The sequence below is a fragment of the Podarcis gaigeae genome, assembly GCF_964106915.1.
Source record: "Podarcis gaigeae genome assembly, chromosome: 3".
NCBI lineage: Eukaryota > Metazoa > Chordata > Lepidosauria > Squamata > Lacertidae > Podarcis > Podarcis gaigeae.
Window position 1 is genome coordinate 61,831,300 of NC_139680.1, and position 20,901 is coordinate 61,852,200.

Genomic DNA, 20,901 nt, shown 5'->3' on the forward strand with positions numbered 1-20,901 from the left:
AGCTGGGTTTTCAGGTGATATGTTTTCCTTTGGAAGAATAGTTTGTTTTAAAATGACAGCTTCCTGCATATAAATTGGGGTCAAGTTATCAACCTTTATAAACTAATAGCAGTATGATTCAAAAACATTTGGTGCGTGGAAGAGGGAGGGAGGGGAATAGCGTGCATATTTTAAGCCCGAATTGCATCATATCAGATAATATTAGCTCCACGTCATCTAATGCAGTACATGCGGTCCCCATAAATCACTCAATGTGACACAAAGAACATTAACTCTTCTCTGTGAGTGGGATTCAGTCATACCATGGATACGGGCTTAAAACCGGTGAGAAGTCAGATCCAATAACTGTCCCAATTATCTCCCAGCACAATGTTTTCTACCTGCGAGGAATGATTATGTGTCAGTTGAGATGATAAAAGTCCTTAAAGGGATGTTGATGCCTCACAAAACACACACACACACACACACACACACACACACACACACACACAAACTGAGAGGCATGTTTAGTGAGCTATGTCAGCTTTATGTGCCTAATGTATTCCTGTTTCCAATTTTAGTATTAAACACACAACCAGGCAGGGAAAGGCAGAAGGGGTATGACAGAGGGAGGAAGGTTAATGTAAATATGCAGCCGAGGACTGGCACTTGTGAGATATGGGTTCACTTCTTGCTCTCTATTAGCCCCTAGCAGAGGTAAAGGATTAGCACTTGTAGCAGTTTATATAAACTTCCTTGGCATTACAGAAGTTGCTAATGCTGGTGGGCTGATTTTTCAAGTCCATGTCAAGGGAACCTTGACAGCAGCACAAGATGGAGGACGGCAACTCTGAGGGGGTGTAGTAGCACTGGTGGTGATTATTCCGTTTGCTTGTGGCAATGCATGCTCCCTGTGACAAATCTTTCAACTGCCACAGTGACTGTAAAGATAATGGGGTCTGTAAGCTCCCTGGGTTAAAGCTGAGAATTTTATGCCTAAAGGCTGTCTCCTGGCTGGCCTGACAGGATCTTTTTGCTGCCCGGACATTTCTGTTCAGCGATGAAGATGCAATCTGTATGCATTTAAATAAAACCAGAATGAGCCATCTTTCTACCTTTCCTGACCTAACCTACCTCACAGGGTTGTTGTGGCGATTAAATAAGGATGGGGAGAACCGTGTACGCCACATTGAGCTCCTTGGAGAAAAAAGGTGGCATAATAATGCAATTTTAAAAAGGCATTTGCTGCAGTTGTTGCTCATTTCCATAGGATCTCAATCAAAATCGGTTTTGAGGTTACTGTGGAATGCAACTTTGTGTATATATATATATATATATATATATATGCAGGTTTTGGTGTCCTCGGGTGTCTTCCCGTGTAAAAGTTGGGGTGTCTAGGCGACGTTTCGACGAGGTCTCACTCGTCATCTTCAGGCTGGTGCTTTCGGCTTCTTGTTACTGGAACAGAGCGGGATCTCAATGTTTGAGTTCCTATAAATACTGTAGAGGGGGTGTGGTGTCTAGCCTCCAATGTTCTGGGCAGAGAGGAAGTTCCCAGGCTAGTGTGCCTTTTCTTCTTTTGTTCCTTAATTACTTGAGAGATACCTTGAGTGATTTCTTGAGTGATATCCTGAGTACCACTTAGGTGGGTCATTAGGTGTGGATTAGTTGCTAAAGTCTTTGTGTCTTGACCTCTTGAACTTTGTGAAGAGTTTTCCTGAGAAGATGGCTGTATTGCACTTAGTTGTGCTTTGGCTTGGCTTCGTGTATAGGGGCGAGCTGTGGTTTTGTGGCTTGTGTCAGCCAGATCTGTGTAGGGATTGCAGGGGGGTGCAGCATCCGGAGGTGCCACCATGGATTGGCTACTGGATGGTGTCAGTAATTCATCTGTGGAGAGGGTCTGGGTTTGGGTCTGGTGTGGTTGATTGGTGTTGGCGTTCTGTGTGCCTCTGGATCTGGTGTCAGTTTTTGTGGGGAGGGCTAATTTCCAGATGTCTGGCAAGCGGGATGTGTCGTCACGCTTGTTCATGTTGTGAGGGTGTTTCTCTATCTCGATGGCTTCCATGATTATTCTCTTGTGGTGATGTTCCGTGTTAAAGAGCAATTTGGAATCTGCAAAATTAATTTCGTGTCCTGTTTCTTTCATGTGTTGGAAAAGAGAGGAAGTTTTTTCTTCTTTTTTGACGGCATTCTTGTGTTCTGCGATACGTGCATTTATTCGTCTGTTTGTTTGTCCAATGTACGTGGCTGGGCAGACTTTGCAGGGTATTTCATAGATCCCTTGGTTTTCCAACTGGATTTTATCCTTGGGGTTTCTGAGGATATTGGCTATTTTTTGGTTGGTGCAAAAGGCTGTTTTGATATTGTGTTTATGGAGGATTTTGCTAATTTTATCTGTAGTGCCCTTGATATAAGGAAGGAGGGCCATGCCATTGTTTTCTTCTGTGTCTTGGTTTTTGGGGGGTGTTTCCTTTTGGATTAGCTTCGTAATCCTGTTTTGCTGGTATCCATTGGCAATTAACACATTTGAGAGATTCTGTAACTCAGTTGTCAAGTGGTCTTTGTCAGCCAGGCGTTTGGTTCTGGAGATGAGAGTCTTGGCAGAATCCATCTCTTCACACGTACCAAACTCCTTCCAGTTCATAGAAACAATAAAGAAGCAAAACCTACATCCTAATGACCTACTTGTGAGCTTCGATGTTGTATCTCTCTTCACACAAGTGCCCATTAATGAAGCCTTGACAGCTATTCAAAACAAATACAAATATATATTTGCTTTCGTAGATTTTCACGGGTACAGGAATGCAGGTTTTGGTGTCCTCGGGTGTCTTCCCGTGTAAAAGTTGGGGTGTCTAGGCGACGTTTCGACGAGGTCTTGAAGATGACGAGTGAGACCTCGTCGAAACGTCGCCTAGACACCCCAACTTTTACACGGGAAGACACCCGAGGACACCAAAACCTGCATATATATATATATATATATATATATATATATATATATATTTGTTTATTTATTTATTCATTCTATTGTTTTTATTTCATCACAATTATATCCTACTTGCCTGTGAGGAAAAAAAACCCTCAAAGCAGTTTACAAGAAGAATAAAACAATAAAATTATCAATAAAAACAGTTAAAACAGTTATTTAGAATGTTTAAAAAATAATTTAAATCAACAATGAACACATGTTTATGATGAAGATAGTATCAAAACATGTCAGGAACATAACAACCCCCTCCAATATATTTTTGATCTTCCTTTTTTGTTTGTTTTGGTAGCATCACCATAGTGACCATAATGTGAAGATTTGGCACTAAGTATAACCTTGATTAAACATTCCAACTGACCAGGAAAAAGAATAGCCTAGCCATTTTTGTTTGTTTGGTTTGGTTTTTGGCCAGTTTTTCAGGAAAGCAAACAGGCAAGGCTGCCTCAGATGTGTGTGTGTGTGTTTTAAAAAGCTGTACATCTTAGGAAAATAAAAACCTTTATTCTGGGCTTAGATGTAGACGCTATCCTTAGATCTACTCTGGGTTCTGTCCCAGTATCAGGTAGCAGAGGCAGTACCAGAATTTTTGGTGTCAAGAACTGGGAATGGTCATAATCCATTAGAGGAGAATGTTCCATTACTGTGTTGCTCCAATCAACTACTACCTTTTATTGGGGCCAAATTATACATTAAATGCATTTAAGATCATTGGGTGGAATACAGAATAGCACTAAGGAGATTGGTCCATCACTGTTCCCCCTTGCTTTGGAGGTTCTCTTGACTGCCCCTTCTCAGAGCAGATTTGGAGAGGCATACAAGGTGTGTGGGGGAAGGGGGGGAACTGTGTTACGCTAGTGGGACTCCTTGTGCTGGCTTCCACTAGCAGAACAGGATACTTGAATAGGGCTTGATATCTAATTTTTCAAAATAGAAGCTGCAGGATTGGGGCTGTGGTACTGATGATGGGGAATGTAGCCTCCCTCACCCATTGGTACCACTGTCATTGCACTAAAAACTCTGTCATTGCACTAAAAATTAGAAGCAGTTTATTGGCAGGATGCATTTAATGACACACGCCTGGAAAAAAAATTCTTCACTTGTCACATAGATTACGGTATTTTTCGCCCCATAGGACCCACCGGCCCATAGGACGCACCAAGTTTTTTTGGGGGGAAATAAAGAAAAAAAAATTATCCCCCCCCCAGGCGCTTGCAGGGCAGGCAGCAGGGAGAAGAGTGCTTCTCCTCGCTGCCCGCCTGCAGATCAGGTCCGGGGACAGCGGGAGGACGCGCTGCGCCTCCCCGCTGTCCCCGGAGCTTGCGGCGGGGAGAAGCACGCGTCTCCCCGCCGTCAGCCTCCAAACCACATCGGGAGACAGCGGGATGGCGGCGTTCCGCCTCCCCCCTGTCCCTCGACCTTGTGGGGCTGGCGCTGCGGCTCTCCTGAAGTCTGGAGAGCGAGAGGGGTCGTGCGCACCGACCCCTCTTGCTCTCCAGGCTTCAATGAAAGCCTGCATTCGCCCCATAGGACGCACACACATTTCCCCTTCATTTTTGGAGGGGAAAAAGTGCGTCCTATAGGGCGAAAAATATGGTAAATTGCTTATAGAGCCAAGAGTTTTGGCTCACCTTTGGAATATTATACACTAAAATGGTTGCAGTTCAGCCTGCTGTTATCTACTTCGCAATAACTAGCCATACTGCTCAACAGTCAAAACATTTCCCTGCTCTCCATCTTTGCCTGCCAGCATTAATATGCATGCTTTCCTACAAATATATGTGTGCCTGAACTTAACTGTATGCAAAATAGGGCGGGAAGAAATGCTCGAGTATTTAAAACACTCTATTTTAAAATAATGATGACTGCATGTCCCCCCCCCCCCACAGGAAAATAGTGTTATCTGGTTTCATGGCAGGAGTATAGCACACACACAAAATTAGTACATTCGAAAATAGCAAAACACAACAGATTTACAGGTCATGTCTTAGAGTAGCAATTGAAGTTTATTTTAATTTTTAAGAAAATAAGTATTGCGAGCTAAATACACAGAAAAACAAATGTCCAAACACGAAGATAACAGTATATAAATGTGGGGCCCTGCAGCACATTGTTTCAGTGTATGACTGTGATACCTGTGACTGTGGTTGACAGTGCTGAAAAAAACAAAACAAAGTTAGAATTGGCACTACTCAGAATAAATTATTTCCTGTCAAAAGGCACAACGGAAAGCCTTCAGTGATAAAAACAAAAGCATTTTTTTCTGCAAATATGCTACTGTACACTTTGTCCAGAACCTTTAACCCAAGATTTCTAGTAGATTATGGAAATCTTGTCCTATTCTTTGGGAGCCTGTTCCCCTGGATAGTGCCCTATGGCATGCTGGCAAATCCTAACAAATTGGTCTCTTTAAATTTTATTCTGCCCAGCCATAAATATAGCCTTTTAAAATAATTTTAACAACAACAACAACAACAACATCTGATAGCCTGGCTTTTTATCAAAAAACCTAAATTATGTTCCTTAAGCATTTGGGGAACTTGGAGACAGAATTTATGAAACAGGTCTAAGTTTGCAACAAAGTAAAAATTGAGCAGGACGCGGGTGGCGCTGTGGGTTAAAGCCTCAGCGCCTAGGACTTGCCGATCGAAAGGTCGGCGGTTCGAATCCCCGTGGTGGGGTGCGCTCCCGTCGCTCGGTCCCAGCGCCTGCCAACCTAGCACTCTCGGGTGCAAGTAGATAAATAGGGACCGCTTACTAGCGGGAAGGTAAACGGCGTTCCGTGTGTTGCGCTGGCTCGCCAGATGCAGCTTGTCATGCTGGCCACGTGACCCGGAAGTGTCTGCGGACAGCGCTGGCTCCCGGCCTTTAGAGTGAGATGAGCGCACAACCCTAGAGTCTGTCAAGACTGGCCCGTACGGGCAGGGGTACCTTTACCTTTACTTAAAAATTGAGCAGTTTGAAAGCTGGAATAGATTAGTATCTTTCTTGCAACATAAAGAGAGGTTTAACAATTTATAAATGGGAAAGAGCATGTAAAAGGCTTCTTTCAGATGGCGAGAATATTAAAAAGCCAGTTATTTAATGTATTACAGTTATACCCCACCTTTCTTATGTCGGGGAACCCAAGGTGATGTACCTGTGGTTCACCCATCCAGACCTGCTTAGGTTCAGCAAGATGATGGCGTCATGGGCCAGTTGGATTTCTGAACCTTTGAGCCGTGTGTCAATAAAACAACATATTCTTCTAACTGAGGGCAGGGCTGTTATGTTTCGAGTGCAAAGTGCTGTCAGTGGGGTCTAGTCTAGCATTTAGGTCACCTGCCAGAATCACAGATGAATGAGGATTTTTCATAGTGATGCCGGCCACATAGGCCTCAAGTTCCTCCCGCAGTGCTCTGATCTGGAACTTATGCCTCAATGCAGGGATGTAGGTGTCTATTATCACTAAAGGGTAAATGTAAAGGGACCCCTGACCATTAGGTCCAGTCATGTCCGACTCTGGGGTTGCGGCACTCATCTCGCTTTATTGGCTGAGGGAGCCGGCGTACAGCTTCTGGGTCATGTGGCCAGGATGACTAAGCCGCTTCTGGCGAACCAGAGCAGCACACGGAAACACCGTTTACCTTCCCGCTAGAGTGGTACCCATTTATCTACTTGCACTTTGATGTGCTTTCGAACTGCTAGGTTGGCAGGAGCAGGGACCAAGCAATGGGAGCTCACCCGTCGCAGGGATTCGAACCACCGACCTTCTGATCGGCAAGTCCTAGGCTCTGTGATTTAACTCACAGCTATTATCACTATACAACAGAATTGGAATTGAGTTTTGACTGCCATTGCATGTGTCTTAAAAGAGGGGAGGGGAGTTATAGTAGCTTGTAAAGTCGAAGAAACAAGAATTCCCAGTTCCTCCTCTTGCTCTTCCAAAGCTGCCCCTTTTTACTTCCCCTATGGAGAAGGTATGAAAACAATTTAAGGACATATCCCCAGTATACCAAGTTTCCTGGATAAGAAAAATATCAAAGCAAGTTAAAAAGATGATGAAGCTAGTGTCTCTTGTGGATGCAGTACAACCAGACACATTCCAGGTTAGAAGGGCAATCTTATGCTGATCTTTTCATGGTCATGTAGGTACTTTTCCAGCCACAAACTGAGTACCTGAGGTACTTGGATTGAAGGACCACACATTCTTGCAGAAAGAGGACCTGGGTAATTGAGGCTGCTCCTCCTCTGTTGCAGGCAAGTGTGGACAGATCAATGCAGCATGAGCAGCAAAGTGAGGGTCTTCAGGAAGCAGGAATCCTGCTGCCCTGTGTGGAGAGCCCTGCTCTCACTCTTTAAGCTCTCTCATTGAGAGCCAGGCAGGTGTCGTAGGCATTCACTGTAGCAGTTATTCCCCACCAAATCAGTTCAAGGAAGGGAGTTGTAGTTCAACCACATTTGGAGTGCCAAAGGTTCCTCACCCCAGCCCTAGTATATGGACCGCCTAGGGATACACAAAAATACTGCATACTGACCCGACGTTCTTTCACACTTTCACCTGGCATTTTCCATTCTACTGCGGTCGGTATATTTTGCACAACTGCCTTCTGTGTGCCTGGATGAAAGATAGAGAAGGGCATTGGAGTTTGTGTGTAGAAACTAGCCTACCTTACTGTACAAAGGTAAAAATTTATTCTTGTGCTCACAATTGGGCCCACCCACCACTCATTGGGACGATTTCCCATGTTGGCTATAGCTGGCATTTCAGAGGAAACAGGTTTGCAATTCTGTGGATTACTAGACTACTGATAAACGGCCTTGGCCTAGTATACCTGAAGGAGTGTCTCCACGCCCATTGTTCAACCTGGACACTGAGATCCAGCGCCGAGGGCGTTCTGGTGGTTCCCTCACTGTGAGAAGTGAGGTTACAGAGAACCAGGCAGAGGGCCTTCTCGGTAGTGGCGCCTGCCCTGAGGAACACCCTCCCATAAATTGTCAAGGAAATAAGCAACTATCCTACTTGTAAGACATCTGAAGGCAGCCCTGTTTAGGGAAGTTTTTAATGTTTGATTTTTTAAAATATTCAATTGGGACCCACCCAGAGTGGCTGGGGAAACCCAGCCAGATGGGTGGGGTATAATAATAATAATAATAATAATAATAATAATAATAATAATAATAATATATTGAAGGCAGGACCCTACAGCAGCAAGCACTGAGGAGTCCCTGCCCTGCATAGATTCAAGTGAATGCAGGAAATGTGAGAGAAGTAATTAAAAAGCAAATAATCCTGTAATCTGACTAGTGAGATTGATGTTGAGGAAGAAGATTTGTGTTTGGGTCAGGGACATCATAGCAGGTTTTCCTGGGTTCTCTGAGCACTGGATGCTGCTGCATTGCTGAGGTTAGCAAGCTGTGCATCTTTGTTAAGTCCCTGGATAGGAGACCACTGGGTGTGTAACACACACACACACACACACACACACACACACACACTATACCACACAAACACACACCCTACCACACTAATACATAAAACTAATTACTAACCAACATTGATGGATGCTGTGCTGATCACCTTGGATAATTAGCTTTTTCATGTTTCTGCTTGTTTCTGTTTTATTGCAAATTAAAATAAACTTCCCTTGAGATATTAAAAGTTGACCCGCAAGTCTGTTGTATTTTGCTATTTTTATATGTACTAGCTTTGTGTATGCCGTTTCTCTGTGCCTTTGCCACAAAGCCAAATAACACTATTTCCCCTGAAAACATGTGCAGCCGGCACTGTCTAAAAATATATGATTGTAACTTAATATGCATGTGCTCCCCATCTATTGTGAATCAAAAACAGATTAAACTGTGTGCTCATATCTGTAGAGAACTATGAATACTAGCACTGAAAGATGAAGATCTGGGTGATGTTCTGCCCCAGAACCATTATTGCAATAGAGATTGTGTCACTCAGTATCTAATGGAGGAAATATTTATATGAGTATGTAGTAGATGGTCCAAAACTTTGGGATCCATAACAATTTTAAAAACAAACAAAAATAATAAGGTTTTATTATTATAGACAGCTTAGACTAGCTACAAAATGCTTCCGTTACTTCTTTCTTACAGACGTCCTGCTGGGCATGGTTCACAAAAAGAAAATCAACACCCAACAACATTGGTCCAGGAAGTAAGCTCCATAGAACTCAATGGGGTTTATATGTGCAAAGCAAAGCTACTGTAAGTGATGTTTACTGTTAACAGCACCAAGGCGGTGGGCAAAATTGCAGTCACTGAGAGGGGTGATTTTGTGTAGGAAATTGGCACTTGGCCTGGATCCATATTGCCAGCGTATTGCCAGCGTATTACTTTCTCTTCAAAGTAAAAATGGTCAGTTTCAGCATACAGTAAAAAACCCCCATGAATAATGCAACAGGTACTTTGATCCTGAAACTGTTTTTTAAAATGAAAAAGTTTAACACAGGCTTCTGGGGGAGAACTTGCCTCATTTTGCAACGCCAAATTAAAGCACTGATATAATATATTTATCTACTTACTTTACTTTAAAAAGTATATCTATTGGAGTTGATTACTTTTAGGTATTGTATAATGAATTAAATTAAATGTGTTGAGGAAAATAAAACTCCAAGGTGGCTTTCACCTCTGGAGGCTAAGGCCCGAAAAAGACCCAATATGGAGGCCAAGTGGCCAAAGTATTGGGAAATACTAGAAAAAGATGGTGACAACTGGAAATTGCAGAGTTTGGAGAAAATGAAGGATAAAGTGCGAGACTGGTTACATTACGCTCAGATTAAAGAAGTCTTTAAAAATGACAAAAAGTTAGGGTTCCAGGTGGAGAAATCGAAGTTGGAAACAGAATTGTTAGAACCTAAGACTAAGGTACTTTCAAGAATGTATAACTTGCTGTTGAAATGGAACACACAAGACGAAATGGTTAAATCGGCTATGATAAAGTGGGCACAGGACATTGGGCATAACATTATGTTTGAGGACTGGGAAAGGTTGTGGACCACTGGGCTGAACTTCACTGCATGTAATGCTCTGAAGGAAAATGTAATGAAAATGATATATAGATGGTACATGACCCCAGTTAAACTTGCTAAAATATACCATTTGTCTGATAATAAATGTTGGAAATGTAAAGAAAATGAAGGAACTTTCTTTCACCTCTGGTGGACTTGCCCTAAAGTGAAGGCCTTCTGGGAAATGATATATAATGAGCTGAAAAAGGTATTTAAGTATACCTTTACCAAGAAACCAGAGGCCTTCCTTCTGGGTATTGTCGGCCAGAAGGTGTTAAAGAAGGACCGAACATTTTTTATGTATGCAACAACGGCAGCAAGGATACTCATCGCTAAGAATTGGAAAACTCAAGATCTACACACACTGGAAGAGTGGCAGATGCAGCTGATGGACTATATGCAATTGGCTGAGATGACTGGCAGAATCCGAGACCTGGGAGAAGAGAGGATTGAGGAAGACAGGAAGAAATTTAAGACGTATTTACAAAAATATTGTAATTTGGTTGAATGTTAAGAAGGATGCTAGATCATAAATAATTGGCCACCATTAAATTAGATTTGAATTTGATGATAAGTGAGATTAAAGAAAACATAAACCTTTTGGAGAATTGCTAGATTATATCTAATTGAGTGGATATAAGATTGCAAACAAGATGATAATTTGCTTGAAAAAAAAACTTTTTAACGATGTAAGTGGGAGCGGGAGACGTGAGGAAGTCCAAAGAAGTTATGAAACTATGTTATGATACAAGTAATGTTGATTATTATTTATGCATTTGTACTTAAAAAACTTTAATAAATATTTATATAAAAAAAATATTAAATGTGTTGAATGAGCCAACTTTGAAAAAAAAATCACTTTTAGGTAGTATGTGCAGCAAGCCTGGCCCCATACGGAAGATCATGTAAAACACTGATGTTGATGGTTTGTGGAGAGGAGGAGGGAACTTCAGTGCCTGCAACTTTCACAGGCCTACAAAGAACACCAGAGGATTCAGGGTGCAATTTGCAAATAACAGTTTTTCATCTTTTCCTTTTCAACACGAAAGAGAGACCCACCTGGTGTTTTGCGGCAAAGACTGTGCATTGAAATATTTCAAATCGCTGAACCCTGGTGTCTGCTGAAGAGTATGAGGTTGCAAACTTTCCTCCAAAACCTTTGACTTCTGCAGTCCTTGCTTCTTTCTCAATTAGTCTCCTGTTCCTGCGTTCTCGTCTTCCAAGGATCAGGTGGGGCTCTCCAGGCATATTTGTGCCTACAACTCCGCAGGCTTCAAGAGGTCCTAGTCTGTCCCCATTTCTCCAGGCCTGAAGCATTCTCATTTTCTTCTTTCTCAAGCTGTCAGTACTGGAGTCTGTTGGTCATCCTGGAAGGGTATTTGTGGCATCAAACCCTGGTGGCACCCCTTGACCACCTATAATTTCAGGCATTTTTGAATGACCAGCAAGATGCAAATGTAGGCATTCACAACACCAAAATACAAGCCAAAGGAGGAACATGGAAAATTGCTAAGTGGGGGGGGGGGGGCGGCGGAAATCCTATTTCAGAGGAAGGCTGAGCAACAATACATCAATATTTTACAGTTAATTTTATGAAGTGATCTGAAAGCAAGGTGGGCTGTTAATAAATAATGTTAGTGTTCTCGTGGCTACTACTGTTTAATCTTCATTTGAAAGCGTAATCCTGTTTTCATGATATATCAGTGCAAGTTGCTGTGAACAAGGTCACATAGAGAGGATTATGCATGTATACAAATGATATCAAATATCACCTACCTATAAGGCTAAATAAGCAATCATATTTCAAGAAGCCATTATCAAGACTGGAGGACAAATTCAATTCAGTTCAGATTTAATGTTGAATTTACCTAATTTGCACTTTCTGAAACAATTCAAGTTTAGGTTATTATAATGGTTTGATACATTTTACTTGCTTTTATAATTGTACATTATATTGTTGAAAACCACCCTATGACTCTTTGTCGAATGGGAGTAAAAAATGTAACAAACAAACAAACAAACAAACAAACAAACACACAAACAGCGATACTTTAAAATATTTAATTTTTGTTGTCTTTTAGTCGTGTCTGACTCTTCATGACCCCATGGACCAGAGCATATTAAATATTAAAAATATTTAATTCTCAGTCTCATACACAGAAGAGATTACACTGGGAAGGGCACTTATGGTTCAAGGATAGGGACCTCATTCATTGGCTGGTCATATTTAGTTTGGCTCATTATTGCAAGTGATGTGCTGGGCAACAAGTGTGTGCGGGGAAACACATTTCCCTAATAATGAAACATAAATTAAAATTATTGCAGTTGGAGTACTGGGAGGATACAGTTGCCTTGAAACAGAAGCACTAATTGGAGGAAGCAATCTGGATTACCAACAATAGAGTAATTTATGTTCAATTATCTTGTGGGAGGGAAATCATTTAGGAAAGCTCTAAGAATGGAAATCGAGGCGGATATGAAATTCAAACTTGACTGAAACTAGGCTAAAATGCAAGTCCATTTAAAAATGATATTTTCACTCACACAAAGGACTAGAGAATTGTTTATTTTTCATATTCATTCATTATTGATACTTCCTACTAAATTGAAGTATGGTTCACCCGCAGATCATATAGTGAGAGTAGAATCACTCTGTGGTTCATGTATAACCTCCTAAGAGTTTTCTTAAATTCTGGAAGAAACTGGCTACATGTTTCCCCAGTTTTGTCATTTGCTGCGAAGGCTAAAATCTCACTTGCATTTACTGTGAGGATGTAATTTTTGTTTTATTTGGATTCTCAAAGGCCATCCCCTGTCAGCTGCTTCTTGCACTGCTGGTTGGGTGATTTAGTGCTAAGCTGGACACACTGGAAGCAATAACCAGAACGAAGTTTCAGCACTGATGGCAGTGGTGGTTGGTGCCAAGTGGGACTGGGGGGGGGGGGGAGGGCAGAAGGCAAGGAGACCAATGGCAGGTGAAGCCAGAGCAGGCAGAGCCAACTAATTTGTCCCCATTCTTCTCCATGCTGTCTTCCACAAGGGTAGGAAGACAGTGCCGCCTCCTAGACTGGTTGTTAGTAAGAAGACATGCAGGTGGGGGCAGGCCTTGAGACAAGGTGAGTTTAGTGGGACAATGGCCCATTTGCCTCACTGAACATTGACTGACAGCATGCGACAAATAGTTGTACACCAATCCCTCTGCTGTCTCTTTTTTTAAAATATAATTTTTATTATTTTCCAATACAAAAAAAAATACAATTGTGCCAAATTTTCACAGATTTTCACAAATTTGTTACATTTTAGACTTCCTTCGGCTTCTCTGACAATCATCCATATTTACTTTTCAGTTTGCGCATTTCTCTGTTTATATTGCCATTAAACTTCCCTCCCACTCCTGTTTATTTTTTTAACAATATATCTCTGTTTTCACAGTGCTTCCTGAAACCCCACCAGTGTTGTTTGCACATCACATGATCTTTTCAGATATTCAACAAATTCCCCCCAGTCCTCGATGAACTTTTGGTCTTGAAGATATCTAATTTTTCCGGTTAATCTGTCCAACTCTGCATAGTCAGTCAGCTTCATTCTCCAATCTTCTATTGTCGGTATCTCCTCTTGTTTCCATTTCTGGGCCAGTAGAATTCTTGCTGCTGTGGCTGCATATTGGAAAAATTTACAGTCTTTTCTTCTAATTTCATTCCCCGTAATTCCTAAAAGAAAGGTCTCTGGTTTCTTTACAAATGTATATTTTAACAACTTTTTCATTTCATTATAGATCATCTCCCAGAAACCCTTCACTTTTTTACATTCCAATCCCTCTGCTGTCTCATTCCCCCTCTATGCTCTTTAGGCAAGTGGCGTTGCATATGGATTTTGTATGCATATCTGCAAGCATGTGGCAAACTATTCAGTCCCTTCCCTGGCCCCATTTACACACAGGTGTAGTAATGTAAAAAGGTAAAGGGACCCCTGACCATTAGGTCCAGTCGTGACCGACTCTGGGGTTGCGGCGCTCATCTCACTTTACTAGCCAAGGACGCCGGCGTACAGTTTCCGGGTCATGTGGCCAGCAGGACTAAGCTGCTTCTGGCGAACCAGAGCAGCGCACGGAAACGCCGTTTACCTTCCCACCAGAGCGGTACCTATTTATCTACTTGCACTTTGACGTGCTTTCGAACTGCTAGGTTGGCAGGAGCAGGGACCGAGCAACGGGAGCTCACCCCGTCGCGGGGATTCGAACCACCGACCTTCTGATCGGCAAGCCCTAGGCTCTGTGGTTTAAGCCACAGTGCCACCCGCTTCCAGTAGTAATGCACCATTGAGCAATTGCTTCTGATAGTGTTGTGTTATGGCTAGGATGCACTTGTCGTGTTTTCATTACTCATATTATGACCGGAGGTGGAATTACTGTTAAGAGTGTCATGTACGAGAAAGTGACCTGCGTAGAATACTGGTATGAAATGGTTAAAGATGAATTTAATGGCTGACTGTTAAAGTGAAAAACAACTTCATATAAGGGACAAGGAGGGTTCTGAAACATACACATAAGGGGGAAAAAAAGAATTGAGGAAGTTGTATTTCATGGACTGTGATTGGATGAGAGATGGTGAAGTTCTGGCGGAAGGATCCTAAATTGCTTCAGTTCCTACATTTAGCATCCTCTCAGGGACATGGTATTCTGAGGTACGAAGCAAATAATTGCTCTATGGGCCATGCTTGTGGCTATGTTGACTTCCATATCTGCAACACATTTTCTTAGTATCACACCAGACAAGTTCATATTTTCATTCTCTCGTCATTCCCACCCCAAACTCCTTGTAGTTTATGGGTAGTAGATTAGTGCCCAGAAACTCGGCTAAAGTGGCAATTAATTTCAGGCGCTGGAAACACTTGCGCATGCCTCAGCTTTGAAGTAGTTCACTCAAGGGGATTCTGCAGATTAGTTGATGGATCCTGACAGGGTGTCACCAGAAAGAACTGGAGACATTGTTGTTCTAGCAAATTTCCCAGCTGGATGAATATGTGTCTACCATAGATGCTTATTTTGTATTGGATTTTAATTCATTTGCTATTCTCTCTCCCTCTCGTCCCCCCCCCTCTCTCTCTGTGTGTGTGTTTAAGCTGTTTTATTGTATTTTGTACATTACCTTGAGAAGTGTGTCTGTAGATGGCTAATAATAATAATAATAATGCACATGAAGACAGCAGTAGAAAACCAAACCAAAACTCCAACTCAGGAGCATTAAAATTATTCCAATGACAGTTGAAAACCAATTCATTTTAAAAAGCTATTTATAATCCAAATAAAATTTTGAAAAGGAAAGGATTTATTACTTTCCAAAAGTTACCACAGAGAGTGACTGGGACTCAGAGGATGAGAGGAAGCTCCAAAAACAAAGTTGAGCAAACTTTCATACCACTTCCTTTTTTCTCCCACAGTTCCACTTTCTCCCCCCTCCCATTTTGGGCATTCTACCATATCAATTCTACTGCAGGGACGCGGGTGGTGCTGTGGTCTAAACTACTGAGCCTAGGGCTTGCTGATCAGAAGGTCGGCAGTTCGAATCCCCGCAATGGGGTGAGCTCCTGTTGCTCAGTCCCTGCTCCTGCCAACCTAGAAGTTCCAAAGCACGTCAAAGTGCAAGTAGATAAATAGGTACCGCTCCGGCAGGAAGGTAAACGGCGTTTCCATGCACTGCTCTGGTTCGCCAGAAGCGGCTTAGTCATGCTGGCCACATGAACCAGAAGCTGCCTCCCTCGGCCAGTAAAGCAAGATGAGCGCCACAACCCCAGAGTCATCTGCAACTTGACCTAATGGTCAGGGGTCCTTTTACCTTTACCTTTACCAACTCAATTTAGAAAAAGCAGTCAAAGAAAGAAAGCTACTAATGTGAAATATTGAAAAAGGAGAAAATAGAAAAGACATTTGCTATGACCTGGACACAAACACACACACACGATTTATGGGAATAGTAGTGTTACTGTTGGCATTTTTAAGTTAACAATAGAGCTGCTTGATTGCTGATCGATTGCTTAGATAAATTGACTTGAAACCTTTTTCTTGACTAAAAAGTGCCCCTAGTGAATGCGGCAGCAACTTTTCAAAATGTTGTTAATTATTATTATTTAAATAAAAGAAACTGCATTTTAAAAAAATGCAGGGGCTACCTAAGAAGATCTGCTACACAAGAGAAAACCCCTTGTCTACAATGGCACTTGCCACAAAGGAATGCATATTTAATTGACAAATCAATTAATCAGTTAAACCATCAGTCAACTGAGGGATTTTTAATGGGATGACAGTCCTAATTAAAAACAACCCGCCTGTTGTGGATATTAAATATGAATTACCTGTCTCAGTGCTGTAGACTAGAACCTGCAGTCAATTCATGCATCCATCCAGAGTGGAATGGTCCAGGGGGGGGGGGGGGAGCCAAGAACTCAGATTTCCTTAAGATTCCCTAAATGGTTTGGGACCAAGTTACTTAAAGGACTGTCTATGTCCAAACAAACCTGCTTGGAATCTGAGATATCAGCTGCAGAGGTCCTGTTTATGTGCATGCCAGGTTGGCAGATGCAATGGGCAGAGCCTTTTGTGGTGCAGTGGTTAAGAGCGGTAGTCTTGTAATCTGGGGAACTGGGTTCGAGTCTCCGCTCCTCCACCTGCAGCTCCTGGGTGACCTTGGGCCAGTCACACTTCTCTGACGTCTCTCAGCCCCACTCACCTCACAGAGTGTTTGTTGTGGGGGAGGAAGAGAAAGGAGAATGTTAGCCGCTTTGAGACTCCTGAAGGGGAGTGAAAGGCGGGATATCAAATCCAAACTCTTCTTCTTCTCTTCTTATGCAGTGGCCCATGCCTGTGGAGCTCCCTCTCCCCCAAAATATGACCAGCTGCCTCCTTGGTAGTGTTAGGTGGGCACTGAGAATATCTTTGTGCAGAATTGGTTTCAATATAGGCAGAACCCACCCTTTCCCCTTTCATTCTACCTTGGCTGGCTGTGATATATTGACTTGAAATGTTTTTACTGCCTTTTATTGTGATTCCTGTGATTATGCTTATATTTTATGTGGCTTCAAATTGGCCTAATAAATCTATTAAATAATAATATTTTGATTTAGTATGTTTTAATTTCTGACAGGTGTCCCTCCCCGGAGGGTGGTGGTGGTGGGGTGGGCCAGATTTTATCAATGTCCAGAAGTTCCTTGTTTCTACTGAAGATGCCATTGGTCGCCAAGGGAAGAACATTTCTGCCTGTTGTTATTACAACTTTAAAGAAACAAATTAGAAATATTTATTTTACCTCAACTATTCTGTTCATTCAAACCTATTATGTATTCTTACTCATTTCCTTTCATTAAAAAAAAATCTTAGTAATCAATTCATGCCAATAAATTTGGATAGTTGCTTGACATAGAATTTATCTTTTTTTTTTGCAGGCTTTATACTTGTACTTCATGGAACCATAGTTCTTGCTTTTACACCTTCTTCACTGACACGTCCCCTTGTTGTTTACGATGGCTAGAATTAAATTTTATTTTTAATTGTATTTCAGCTAGAGCTAATATTTCTTTATCAACCTTCAGAGTGACTGATTGAAAAAGGCCAAGCATTCTGAAGTCTTGGATTTTCACAGACTATACAGCAGATGACTCCATGTCCTATGTCCTTGTCTCATTTAGAAAGAATAATTATTAATCAATAGTGAAGGGCTGTGTGACACAGTAGGTTAATTCACTAGCCTTTTGCCTCTGGAGAGTTGGATTCCAGCTTAGGTCATGTGCAAAGTGTTTCTTTCATGGTTTCAATCTTGTCCCTGGTGGATATTGGGCCATATCACAAAAGAACAACATGTAATATGATACATGCCACATGGCTGGTAGTTTATTCCCAAGCCTGGAGCACCAAGGATGCTGCAAACAATGTAACATGGGGATGTAGTAGCATCAAAGGAGGAAAAAATGTCCAGAAAATCTGGACGTATGGCAGCCCTACGTAACACATTTTGTCATACAGTGGTACCTCAGGTTACACACGCTTCAGGTTACATACGCTTCAGGTTACAGACTCCACTAACCCAGAAATAGTGCTTCAGGCTAAGAACTTTGCTTCAGGATGAGAACAGAAATCGGGCTCCTGCGGCTCGGCAGCAGCGGGAGGCCCCATTAGCTAAAGTGGTGCTTCAGGTTAAGAACAGTTTCAGGTTAAGTACGGACCTCCGGAACGAATTAAGTACTTAACCTGGGGTACCACTGTATGTTGCTTTTACGGAATCAGTTTTGTAAGTTGCTCTATTTGCTATTTTTGTAAGATACGCTGATGCTATTTAATCAGCAGCTTGTGATGGGGCATGTTCAACTGATCAGTCTAACAAAACAATGACATAGACTGCATTGTGGATCCAGATCACTGGTGACTCTAAGGTGTCTACATACTGGTACATAACTGGACTCATGGCAGGCAAGGGCTCTGTTTTATTGGGACTCTGTCTGCCAGTAGCCCATCTTCCGCCACCAGCGTCATAGACCAAGGCAGGTAGGGCAAAGTAATCCATCTTCAATAGTAAACCATGATCAGGAGCTAGTAGCCAGGGACTTGCATTTGTTTTATCAGGACAATTACTAGTATATGTTGAGTTTTAAAAAATGGTTATGGATTTGGCAGGCTTGTCTTTGATGCATAAAGAAACCCTAAAGAATCTGATAGGGAATTGGACAATTAAGATAATGAATGAAAGATAGTAGACATTGTGTACACATCCTTAGAATAGCTTCAGATTGTATTGGCCTCTATGAGAGCTAGTTTGTGATTAGATAGGCAGATAAAAATTGATTGAACATTAGTACGCAAGAAAGGTATTTCCTTAATTTGATCCCTTTCAAATTTGTGAAATATTCCACAAGACAGCCTAGTGTGCTTTTTAAGATAGCTCTTTTCAGTTCTGCTAAACACATACATTGCTCATCTGTTTTTATCTGCATATGTTACATGTTGGTGCAAGATCGTAGCCATATAGCGGGGCCTAATTATTTTGGTATGGTTAACCAGCCTTTGCTTGGCTGACTTTGTATGTGTTTGTGGTGAGTGCTTTGACTAGCTTGTTACTAGGAGTAGCAGCATCAGAATTTTCAGACCATCTGGCAATCCTTAATCAGGGGTTGGCTGTCTTTGCCTAGCAACAGGAAAATACCAGGACAAACACCAGCTCTACCATTTGTTCTACCTCTATAGGGGAGCAGTACCACTGTCTATTGCTTGTGACACCAAGTTAAGAAACAAGCACACACAGAGACTAAGCCATTAAACGGTTACAAACTGTAATTCAGTGTTCTTTGGTGGCAGATAAACAATAAAAATATAGATTTTAACTGTATTTTAATCAGAACCATTCTCTATGAGGAAGGGGGGGCTATACCTGACTCAGTGAAGTAGAACCATAAGATTACTGTTCATTCAGCAGGACAAAAAAAGATCTCCCACAGCATAAATGCATCAACTCCTATCACCTAACATCAAAACTACATTTTAAATTTCCTGGAATCTATAAGTAGTTTGGAGGGTTAAGTATATGAACAAAGAAAAGGTGTATAATGTGCAGCATTATTTACTGCTCTGGGCTGTACAAGCAAATTTATTCACCATAAAAATCTGAAACACAAAATTTGTATATCCAGATTATAGATATTTTACACTATCTACTTTGCAATATATTTTTTTTGCATGATGGTTCAGCTAATTACTTCAGTGCATTGTGAATCTCTCGCTGCTGAGGCTGGCACCCAGTTAGAAAACAATAGTAGACGTTAGGAGCCAACGAGCCATGATGGTAAAATATGCACAGTTGAAATGGAATAAATAAAACAATATAAGCAATATAAAGGGGACTAAGCTCAGCCATCCAGCAACACATTCCCTCAGAACCACAACACCACTGTGTGCAGTGAAGAACATTACACACAGTGGATCTGGAACAGTCTCAAGAACTGCTAAAGGGGAAGAGAAGTAGAAAAAGGTGACTCTTCTGATGTGGCATTAATTTGAAAGAGAAGCTCAGGTGAACACACCTTCTATTTCTATCTGTATCCATCATCTACACACTTCTTTGTGGCTCGCCATGATATGCTTTTTAATTTCTATCCGACGGGTTTAACGGTAGTTTGTAAAGCAAACTCAACATGTAGGTCATAAGTTTGCAGCTAACGAATCCCTGGATATTTACCAAACACCGGAATTAAATTACATTCGTAATTGTTTTGCAAATACTTTGGCCTAACTAATTAAATAGGAATGACTTTGCACGTTGCTATAGTGCAAGGAATATTAAAGCCTTTAGGGCTTGTTTCAAATTAGCAACTTTATTTGTTTAATTTTGGACTATGTGGTCAACTGACACGTCTGAAGAAAGGTGGGGAAAAATATTTCCACACCATGATACAATGAAGTCACAAGGGGAAAACACAGAGGACAACCAATATTATTTATTTATTTATTTATTTATTTATTTATTTATTTATTTATTACAGTTATATATATCCAGCATTTACATCCTTCTAAGGCAGCTCACAAGTATGCACACACAACCCATATAAATGTTTAGCAAGTTGTAAGGATCCTCCTCACAGGACAGAAGAGGTTAAATACTATTGTTGAGTCTTACAGAACCACAGGATGATCAGGCTAGAACAGGCTTCCTCAATCTCGGCCCTCCAGATGTTTTTGGCCTACAACTCCCATGATCCCTAGCTAGCAGGACCAGTGGTCAAGGGTGCTGGGAATTGTAGTCTCAAAACATCTGGAGGGCAGAGGTTGAAGAAGCCTGGGCTAGAAGGCAGTAGCCAGACCATTAATGGCATTACAAAGAAGGCAAACGTGATGTCCAGGAGGACTGGTGAAGTATCCAGGCGCATAGCGTTCCACATATT

The 20,901-nt window shown here is 41.7% G+C and overlaps 1 protein-coding gene across 10 annotated transcripts in view; it reads left to right on the forward strand.

Annotated features, from left to right (window-relative positions):
* Positions 1 to 20,901, forward strand: part of LOC310841135 (uncharacterized protein) — a 98,743-nt gene that overhangs the window by 23,776 nt on the left and 54,066 nt on the right. For all 10 annotated transcript variants that reach the window (XR_014562362.1, XR_014562363.1, XR_014562364.1 and 7 more), the window contains exon 2: positions 9,068 to 9,178. Coding sequence is in view for 5 of the 10 variants with exons in the window: in XM_083731742.1 (XP_083587868.1) it covers positions 9,068 to 9,178 (111 nt within the window). In the remaining 5 variants the exon portion in view is untranslated. The remainder of the gene's footprint in view (positions 1 to 9,067; positions 9,179 to 20,901) is intronic.